General features: G+C 42.2%; 1 protein-coding gene across 1 annotated transcript in view; it reads left to right on the top strand.

The window, feature by feature from the left end:
• The first annotated feature begins 1,247 nt into the window (after positions 1-1,247).
• The window catches only part of LOC137428189 (protein YIF1B-A), a 58,072-nt gene continuing 47,969 nt past the window's right edge, over positions 1,248-11,350 (top strand). The window contains exons 1-4 of the mRNA XM_078779269.1: positions 1,248-1,274; positions 7,104-7,285; positions 10,675-10,779; positions 10,962-11,040. Coding sequence (XP_078635395.1) covers positions 7,139-7,285; positions 10,675-10,779; positions 10,962-11,040 — 331 coding nt within the window. The 5' untranslated portion in view covers positions 1,248-1,274; positions 7,104-7,138. The remainder of the gene's footprint in view (positions 1,275-7,103; positions 7,286-10,674; positions 10,780-10,961; positions 11,041-11,350) is intronic.

Here is an 11,350-nt window from a genome sequence, read left to right as displayed (position 1 = left end):
AGCTCGGTAACTACTTCTCCGATTAATATGAAACCTTGAAAAGGCACATCCTCGGGTCCCCAGCAATATACCTGGCAAGTTTCAAGTATATCGGACCCGTGGTTGTCGAGAAACAGCGGTCACAGACATACAGACATACAAACATACAAACATACAAACATACAAACATACAAACATACACACAGAGATTACTGGAATTATAGATAGATGTAGAGGGCGCTTTGCACCTCCCTTTGATGTTTGATTCCCTGTTCGGAATCATATTATGAATCTTGTCTGCCTTCCTTCCGTGTCGGTGCTTGCTTGAATGCTTAAGCCACTTGGCGAGCGCTCTATAAGAAACTTAGCAACTGAACACACCTCAACATTTGAGGCCTGAGCCTAGATCTACTGTAATCTATATACCCCACAGATGATAACAACAACCCTTCCTGCCAGTCCTGTGCGGAGTCGGTGTACGAATTTTCTGAAATCAGACCCAGCTGTCCGTCAGATTCGTAATTGATATTAAACCAAACCATGAAGACCCTTGGAGATGAATTGCATAATATATTTTACAGCAAGGATGAGAAAGTTGAATGGATGGAGGCAAACAAAAATATATATTTGTGTCGGTGGTTGTGAACACAGTGCGGTCGTTATTGTTTCTACAAAGTACTATGTACAGGAAAAGGTATAGCAAAAAAAACAAGGGAGAGGAAGAGCCCACACAGCTACAATGTACCAATACACCACTTGATGTGAACTGTCATTTGTATCAATCGTTCAAAAAGTGCTCAGAGTTAAATCAATAAAAAACAACTCAGGTACAGATTAAAGTTGATACTAACGAAACAAGAGCTGCAACAACTATCAGATGTTTTGAAAACACAGCAATCGTTAGTGTTCGTCGCCGAACCATTTATCGCCTGCTACACCGCCGGACGTGGGTCATGATTGTTAATCTTCCTCAGTGAGTGATAGCTAACATTTTGAATCTTGGTGCTTTATTGATTATTTGTGGCTTTGTAAAATGTTGCTACATTGGTGTTATTTCCTGAGCCGTTACAATTTCGTCAGTTTTGTGGCCACAGGTTCACTTTCATTTCAATTATTTCAAAATTTCATTTCAGTTCAATTTTATTGACATTTAACGGTTTCGGTTTCCTGTTACTCTCATTCCTGAATACCACGCTGATTAACGTAACCCGACTCATTATTCCCGCCTCTCCGGCACTTCGCTCCTCCTCACCCCCGTTAAGCCGTTATTGACGGCAACGGCGCTCTGCGACAGCGTGAGTACCAACGTTCTTGTCGTGCATCACATGTTTTGTCCTCCCTGTTCCCTTCCCTGTGCCATTGTATGTTTGGTCGCTGTTTTCACACATTGCTTATCCGCGGGGCTCTATAACTCACGTGACCCTCGTCTGCAGTCAGTTCCTCTGAACACCACGCAGTTTATAAAATAAAACACATTTTAAATATGTTGTGGGTGCTGGGCACACACGTAAACAAAGGTAGGCCACAACGCTTTGGGTTAAGTCGAGCTCTTTATTGGTTGCTCACTCGTCAGCACTCCCGTGCTCCCGCTCCGGGCTGCGAGTGCGAGCCCGCGTGTATATCCGGAGGCCACGCCTCACCTGGGGCGTGGCTGACACCCACTGGTGGGCGGAATTATGTCGCTGCGCCAGCGAGCCATCGTGTCCGCCACAATGTCCTGTTTAAAAATGACTACGTGAAGCTAAGACCAAGCGCTACCTGAAGCCGACTTGCGAGACTGGTTCATTAAAAAAATGTCTGCACCTGTCCACGCACAATAGTGGAGACGGACAACAGGTGTGCATCAGGTATACAGATGAATCAGGTATAGAGTATGTAGGTTTCCAGCCTATTAACAAATGCCTGAGTTGCTCAGATGGAATCTGCTATTACAGGTGATCTTTCATTCATTACCTCCACCACCAAAGGTGGATGGAGGTTATGTTTTCACCTGTTTGTCCGTTTTTTTTGTGAACAAAATATCTCAAAAAGTTGTGGACGGATTCGGACGAAATTTGTCAGATATGTAGCGTATGTGACAAGGACGAAATGATTAGATTTTGGTGAACATCCGGATTCGGTTACTATAATTTTTAAAGTGATTCTTCACCATTGGGAGAAAGGGCCAAAAACGATATATAGCAGGATATCTCAAAAAGTTATGGACGGATTTGGACGAAACTTGGTGGACCGGTTGGGTGTCTGACAAGGACAAATAGATTCGATTTTGGTGAAGATCTGAATATGGATTCGGATATGAGAATTATTTAATTTTTAAAGTGATTCTTCACCATTGGTAGATTGGACCAAAAACGATACATAGCAGGGTATCCCAAAAAGTTATGGACGGATTTGGACGAAACTTTTTGGACAGGTTGGATGTGTGACAAGGAAGAATCGATTCAATTTTGGTAACGATCCGGACCAGCTAGTAGGATTTTAAAAGTGATTCTTCACCATTGAGTGATGTTGCCAACCAGGCAGAGGTATACCCTCTACTGAGTACCGTTCTAATTTAACATTCTGGGTTTACACCAGCCATCAAACAATTGTTTACACAACAATTATTGTCATCATTATCATCAATCATCAGCCACCTGTATTCTAGTCTTGGCCACAACTTCATGCAATTAGGTCATCGTGATCATCATCATCATCATAATCATCAACATCAATTTATCCTTGCAGAGCGTCTGGGCTGCCAAAGCAGTTCTTTTCCAAATGTTAGGGTGAGGGTTATCCTGGGTAGTTTGCCATTGATGATTGCCTTCCCAGCAGTCAGTTATAGCAAGATTTTTGTAATTTGGCCAGTGCGCCCATGATAGCTCACCAACACTTCACGAAGGACACCGTGGGATCTTTAATGTCTACCAACGAATGCTGGCTGACGGAATGTCTGTTTAACGTCCATCCAGGAGACTGCGCACACATTAATGAACCACCTTACATGTGAAACACCAGGATGGCAGTTTATAGCTGGGTTGGGATTCAAACCTTGGCTAAACAGCTTAGAGGAGAGTGTGTCCCCTCTAGGCCATCCTGCCAGGCCTCCCAAGCCTCCCAGGCTTAGTTTTACACCTCAGGCCAGTGTTGCTACGTCATCTTAATGTGTACGTTCGCACATGTGGATGAAATTGCGGAAAAAAAAAAAGAAGTCTTGTGGACATTTTGGTTTGTAGTTGAACCTGGCAAACGTGTCCTGTGTGCAATATGGCTCGATCCAGCCCAGTTTGCCTTGAAGTTATTCTTTGGAGATTTAAATGCTCTTCAATAATTAATCCAATCTTGTCTTAGATACTGTCTTTCCAGGTAGAAAGCTGTTGTATTATTACAAACTAGCAACGGTACCCGTCCTATGGGCGGGGCTTCAATTGGGAGGCCCAAATGAAAAGGCAAAAGATCAGAAATTGAAGGCTTTTTTATTTTAAACGATTCATATAAACATCCGTTGAATCATATCACATGCAAATCATCAAAATCTAAACAGTACATGGCGCCCATTTTGAAAAAAGATTGAATTCTGCAAAACGGAAGCGGCCGCTACACGTCTTTCTCAGTCGCACGTTTATGTGTGAAGAGTGCGCGCCGAATCTGTAACACGGAAGCGGCCGCTACACCTGTTTCTCAGTCGCTTTGCACACGCTGCCGTGTTACTTCGGAGCCGCACATTTATATAGGAAGAGTTCGTCAGGAGTCGATCTACTCTCCTCTTACGTAGAATAAACAATATTTGTAGAATTTCAACAAAAGCTACATCACTGTTCATATCGGTAAAAACTATTCCATCGTGTTTGGAAAAACTGGAAAATTGGAAAACTTGGAAAAATTGGAAAAACAATATAGCCAATTTTACTCCCAGGGGTCCCAGAAATACCCACCCAAAATATCATTGCGATTGGTTGAGCCGTTTTTGCGGTAACTTCGAACGGACGGACGGACATTTGGTGAATTATAGTAAGATGAAGACGTCGAGATGTTTGGTTATCTGTGACATGATATGCAATTGCTTAACATACTGTCTGATGTCCATCATTGGCTGCTTTGTTTTCCATCATTTGATATTTCATTTTCGTATTGGTTTCACAGTTTGTGCTCTTGATGGTGAAAGAGGGCCTTGAATAGTTGTAAACTCTGAGGGCAGCATTACAAGGAGAGATTACAATGCGATGATAGTTTTCTTTTCCATTTGTAGTTAATATAATTTTTATGCCTCTGCCAATGAAGTCGCCGGACGCATTATGTTTTCCGGTTGTCCGCCTGTCCGTGCATCCATCAGTGTTAGGTTTTTGTTACCTTGCAGGGTTTGAAATAAGCGCTGGCCCGGGTGCCAAATGCCACCAAAAACTCCGTTTGGCCACCAAAACCTGGTGCAAGGTGGCCCAGGCCACTTGTCAAAATAGTCGATGTATTCGGTCGTTACTTGTCATCATGAAATCTCAACAATGAAATCTCAACCAACTAATCTTGCCAAGGGTCTAATCACAGCGGAAATTGTTTCTAGACGATTGTCAATTTGTGGTTTGTCCCCCACCACACTTCCATTCGATTTTATTGGGGCACTGAGACTCAGTTATTCTCGCAGACCAACTCAACTTGACCGGAAAGGGTATTCCAACATGGCGGCTGCTTGCTCTGCGAGCATGTGCTACAGCTGCACTCCAGTTGTATATACAGCTTGGTGAACACACCCCAGCACGTGTGTGAGACCGAGCTTGGCTTGCATGCCCCTAACGCTGCCTCAGGATATAGAATCAAGGCCGTGAGCTTGCAATATGCACTCGTCACACCGTTGGCCGCATGCTAGTCATGTAAATTCACACTGTGTTAAATTAACTGTTCTTTACATCAAATTTTGACCCAATATTTTTTTAAGCTGAAAATTCATCAAATAAAAATATTCAGGTTTTACCGTGACAGTGACCACTCTCAGTGTGTTGTTTAACCAAAAGCCAACTATTGAGTCAGGACCACATGACTAGTAACAAGACCGAAAGTCTAACAGTGGCATAGTCGGGCTTGTAAAATATTATAAACCACGAACATATGATTAGCTTTTTAAACAGTCGCTGATGCTGTTTATAACATTAAACAAAGAAATTTGGAGGAATACCGACATCCGTGAGGTAGGTTTTACTAACAGAACTGAGTGAAGATCTACGGTACTCTATATACCCCACATGGGTTGGGTGAATAACATGCTCTCAAAAAACCGAGGCGAATTCCTTACTTCCGTGGTTGTTAGTACCGTACACCGCTTATCATTGATTCATGAACCATACACCACTTCAATCCATTAACTTTGCATTCATGCCATTGGGATTAAAGTGTTATGGTCATATTTACTGTATTATTATTATAATTATTATTACTGTTACAAAAACGATACTACTGAAACGATACACTACTGTATTAAGAAACCTGGGCTTAATTTGTCCGAAGGTGAGGAATGAAAGCTAAGGCCTATACGTACCGTATTGCAAGAGCCGTAACGCTTATGCTTTCGGTATTTTATGGTCATTTTAACAATCAGTTTGTTTGTGTTTCACACTAAATGAAAAACGTAAAGGTAGAGCATGGCGATTGTGATATATTACCCGTTCGACGATGTGTTCGGCAGGCCTGGGGATTTCAGATCTCATCGGTAACCGTTTATCGGTTCCGTGATTTTCGTTTATGGGAACCGATGGGAAACAAAATTACGGTTCCGTGCCCAAACCTAATGGGAAACGATTTTTTTTCCTTTAGAATTTGTAAAGGAAAACATTTGTAATACAAAATTAAAAATGTAGTCTTCGTATTTTCGTAATGTTTTTAAGGCGACATTTTCGGGGCTTTTTCGCTTAGCAGCGGATGCCATTTTGAAAAGGAAGTCTGTGATTTAGACCGATGCACATGTCAGTCATATCTTGAACCTGAATGTGGGAAACTACATCCTATCTGCTTTGCCGGCCTAATTTTGTTGGAAATAAAACAACTTCTAAAATAGTTAGCTGAAAATCACACGTGAAGGTAAATACTACATCTTTTTGCCTTACACTGCCTTTCTGCGATGGGAAACGTACTTTCGGTTCCGTGTTTTTGCTATCATGCTACCGACACGCTACCGGTAACGATCGTTTCCGTGAAATCCGCAGGCCTGGTTCGGACTGAACGAAATCGGAATTAAAATGTCAGTGTGGAGACTGGAGAGTCAGCCGCCGTACCGCCGTTATGACATCAGACGTAATCGCATAGCCCTGTCATGTGACCATATCCTCAGCTCTGATTGGTATACGTTTGAGGTGACATACAGACAGCCAAACACTGTTCTAGACGGCTTTGCCCTGTAGGCTACGCTGTAAAAAGTATCAATCCCAGTTAAAGCATGATCACAAGTTCCAAAGATAACATTGGCGCTTAATGGTAACCCTCCTCATTTATAACTGCTGAGAAATATCCGGTCTTGGTTAGGATGTAACTTTTAGTGGTCTCGGTGGCGGTATGTCCTTGCCCTACTTTTATATGTGTATAAGCTCCTTTGCCTCCGGAGGTTTATCTGGTTAAATTTGTTTTTGTTTCAAAGTAGGAGATTGATTGTAAGTGAAAATTTGTCTTGTTGACGATTCTTCTTTAGGAGAGCGAATGATATACAGAATTAACTCTATTTTATTTGCGTTTCTTTACAAGGCAAGAAGAGGCCATTAGGCCCATTAAGCCTGTACAATGGTTGCCAACCTATGGTTGATGGTCTGTGATTTAAATGCTGAGCATCAAGCAAGGAACAAGCACGTATCATGTAGTCTTTGGTATGATTCGGATGGAATCTGCTTCGAACCGCCTACCTCAGAATGGACACTAACCATTACCCCACAGAGTCTGGTATTGATTCTGATTATTATTGCTTACTTAATTTGTTTTCTGACCAATAGTGTTTCAATTTAATATTGAGTAAGTGATCACTGATCATTAACAACATCCATTTGTCACTATTTTTGCAGCTCTTTAAGAAGATTTCTTGGTCTGCTTTAATTGGTCGATTTTGCTTTCTTGTGGTGGCACGGTATATTGCTGACAAACAGTTTAACAAAAGCCAATATGTCTTGCAGGGGTTCAAGCACATCAGGTTCGAGCAGCAGTTCAGATGAAGGTTCAGTCTTTGCAGAACAAGAACGGTGATCACCCATCCATGCAAAGCACCCAGGCTGTCTGGGACCAACCAATTGCTGATGTGGCCATGACATACGGGCAGCCCCTGGCCATGCAGGGCTTTGCTCTCCTCGATCAAGGGGTTCGAATCTACTTTTTGCAATAAATGTTAGCCTTCGATGACGTGAAAACTAATTTTGACTTTTATTTTTTGTTCCTTTCAGGTAACAATGTTTCATAAAATTGTGATGTCCTTAGATAAGCTTGGTGTTTAGCCTGGTGTTGGCTTAGCGGTTAGGGTGCCGGCTTGGGATCCTAGGATCCTGGGTTCGAATCCCGGTCGATCGCTAATTTAACACCAGGGGGGTTGACTCAGCCTGTCATCCTTCCGAGGTCGGCAAATTGAGTACCAGCTTGCTGGGATGAATGATCCCGGTGTGTACCCCGGCTTAGAATAGGTACACCGTATCCCTGCGCACCGTAAGAGGCGACTAAGGGTTGGCGTCAGGAAGGGCATCCGGCCATAAAAACATTGCCTCAAACAGGGAACCGTGATTGTCATGGGGCTAGCAAGGCTAACCCTCGCTATAGCAGGGAAAATGGCCTTAAAGCGCTCATTCTTAGATATGATTACTTTTCAATTGTAAACATTCACATTTACCCCTTCCACACCCTACATTTTAGCCCCTTCCTATGCCCGTAATTATCCCCGCACGTTTTGAAAAAAAAAATAAGGGGGGATATTGTAATCTGCTTCATCCGTCTGTCACGTTTTAAACGATTGGGCAGAAATTCACCAAACCTGGTAGGAATGATCACCACATGGCACGGAGGTGCAAGAGCAGTGTCATTTTTGGCCGTGCTTCCTGGGGGAGAGTCAAAAGATCAAATACTAAAAATGCATTTACGGGCACATTTTAAAACATTTTTGAATTAAACTGTGTATATGCAATCGACATTGGGATGCATACAATATGTAATGAGTTTTTGGCTTTGACTCCCGGTGCATGTCCCGGTGGTTTGGGACTTAGGGTTTTTACTGTGGTCAAAATGGGAAAATACATTTTAACTGAAAATTTGATTTTGGGTCATTCCTGGTGGAACTTTTCGCCATATTTCAACTTTGCTTTAGATGGGAAGTGTGGGGATTTGTGATGGCGCACCATGAACTTCTCTGGATAGGTCATCTCATCTTAGTTCTCAAAGGCATGAACTTATAAAATGAATCATGATATTCATCCGTCCGTTAACTTTTTTGCTATTTTTGCGACTCCTCCCTTGTCACCCGGCTGATTGTTCTGTAACCTGACATTATGAATACAAGACAGTAGCCCGCTCAATCGCTCAGGCTTTGACTTTTCGATTTCGGACCAAGGAGGGAGATAGGAGGGGAGGGGAGGGGGAACGGAAGGGAAGGGGAGAGGTTACCAACCGATTGCTCTGAAACCCAATACAGCCCTTCTTCTTGATGGTCTGCAGGATTGCTCGATCTGAGGTTTTTCGATTTCGGATCGGGGATCTATACAAATCCTACCCTTCCCACCCATAGGCCTTGCATATACAACAGTCAAATGCAGCTACTTCCATCCTTACCCATGGCCACATCTTGTACTTCACAAGCAAATTAAATAGCCATATAACTTTCGCACCTCGAAGGTGTCAGAAGTGTATCCGTCGACTACTGCCACCTGGAGCTATACCAGCGCCAAATATAAAATTTCAAGCACTATTGAGAGATGGGGCCAAAAACGATAGAGAAAAAAAAAAACTTTGTGGACTCACAAACAACTTGATGGCCATATATCTTTCTCACCTCGAAGGTACCAGAAGTGTATCTGTCGAATACTGCCACCTAGTGCAATACCAGCAGCAAATATAAAATTTCGAGCACGCTGTTTTTCGGAAGAGACATGCCGGCTGTCTTGGTTTCATTGTCGATGAAAAAAGTAAAAAAAAAAAACCCATGGAATGTTTGACAAAAGTTTTCATTTATTTATTATTTTCTTTTTGTTGGCTACAGTGGCCAAAATCTCTCCGACTCAGAGAGGAGATTGGTACCAACAGGGTCTTAATGCCTTCAAGATCATCATTGGCTAATTTGATCAGTACCACTTTTTAAAATCTTTTTACAGGTTACTAGCTCTACGGGCGGGGCTTCAATTGGGAGGCCCAAATGTAAAGGTTAAATATCAGAAATTTAAGGTTTAAAAATTTTTTTTAAACGATTTATATAAACATCCGTTAAATAATATCACACGCAAATCATCAAAATCTAAACAATATCTTTAGAATTTCAATAAAAGCCACATCACTGTTCATATCGGCAAATATTATTCCATCATGTTTCAAATCGTGATATCAACAGTTGATATCACGATTTGAAACACGATGGAATAATATTTACCGATATGAACAGTGATGTGGTTTTTTAAAATTGAAATTCTAAAAATACTGTTTAGATTTTGATGATTTGCGTGTGATATTTAACGGATGTTTATATAAGTCGCGCCTCCAAATTAAAGCCCCGCCCTGAGGGCGGGTACCATTGCTCGTCGTGCATAATGGCGATACAACAATTTTTACCGCTTTGCTTTGAAGAACGGGAATGAAGGGGGAGAAGCGTGTTAATATGTCTGGTTGAAGGCTTTGGGCTGTGAGGGGGTTTGAAGCCAGATTTTAATCTTACCACCATATTGGTGCTCACCGTCACTGCGATGCGAAGCGAAAGATGCCTCAGAGCTGTCACATTCACAATCGCGATGTCGTATGTACTCCCGATACGTGTTTCCTTCATTGTGAAAACTACCAAATCAACGGTTAAAAGGATTTTGAGCCGATAGCTGTTACGGCCTTGGCAAGATCGATGAAGACAGCGTTCTGTTAGCGTATACACCGCCCAAATAGCTATGTGGAATTCTCTCATGTGGAGATTAAACGTCATTTGAACTTTGGCCGAGGTCATTATTTACTTTTAATGACGTTTATATACGAATCGAAAAGAAGATAATTGGTTTTGGGTCATCCTTTCCGCATATCTCATGGGATTGTGAGTTGGAGAGACAGCCGTGATGGCGGGGAGGGGGTTGGAATTCTCTCAAGCAGGGATTCAACCCGTGTCCTTATAAAAGGTCTTTGTCCGAGGCCACCGAGTCCGATCGGTGCAGCTGTGCAGCGATCGGTGCAGCCGTTTGTGTGGCACCCGGGAAATCAACATTGTCACAATGAAAACATCGTCACAATGAAAACATCGTCACAATGAACGTTATGCGAACGCGAATGTTATGCGTGAGTCCAAACCTGAGAATGCTGGAGACCAAAGCTGAAATTGGAAAAACTAAATAGCCTATTTTACTCCTGGAGATCCCAGGATTACCCACCCAAAATATCGTTGCGATCGGTTCATCTGTTTTTGCGGTACCTTCAAACGGGCAGACAGACAGACAGACAGACGGATGGACATTTGGTGAATTACAGTAAGATTATGGCATTGTCATTCTGAACTACAACTGAGATGAACAATTGTGTTTTCAGATTGCAAAGTACTTTCCCCTGAGGAAGCTTCGCTGTTGTTTTGCAGTGGACACAGACTATGTCCAAAGAAAGTTGGCATTGCTGTTATTTCCTTATTTCCACAAGGTATTGCACAATTCACTTGACTGATTTGTTTCCAATCATTTATTGGTTACAAGCACGAGTGAGCTTGATATGCCCATTGAAGTAAAACTTGAACTTCACGCTTCTAAAATATATTTATGGGAGAAATAGTGAAAAGCTCAATTCCCTGACCTCTCGTGTTTTGGACCATTGTGTATCCACAGAGCTGGGAAATTGATCATCAAAACGGAAGAGGGACGACACCAAGGACCAACATAAATATTCCTGATCTCTACATCCCAAGTAGGTTGAAGACCATTTTGATCATTTCTATTTTTTCCTCCGTCACCGAAAGTTGAACGGATGTTACGTTTTCACCCCTGTTTGTCTGTCTGTCAGTTTGTCTGTGAGCATGATTTCTCAAAAAAGTGTATGGACAGACTCAAGAAACTTTGTGGACAGGTTGGGTGTTGTGACAAGGACGCACTGATTCTATTTTGGTGAAGATCCGAATCCGTATCTGGCTACAATAAATTTTAAAGTAATTATTCACCATTGAGAGGGCCAAAAACAACATATAATAAGAATAATAAAGGTTTATTTCAATTCCACT

The sequence above is a fragment of the Myxine glutinosa genome, chromosome 5 (assembly GCF_964187855.1).
Source record: "Myxine glutinosa chromosome 5, kmMyxGlut1.1, whole genome shotgun sequence".
In the NCBI taxonomy this organism is placed as follows: domain Eukaryota; kingdom Metazoa; phylum Chordata; class Myxini; order Myxiniformes; family Myxinidae; genus Myxine; species Myxine glutinosa.
This window is presented reverse-complemented; position numbering and strand designations above follow the sequence as displayed.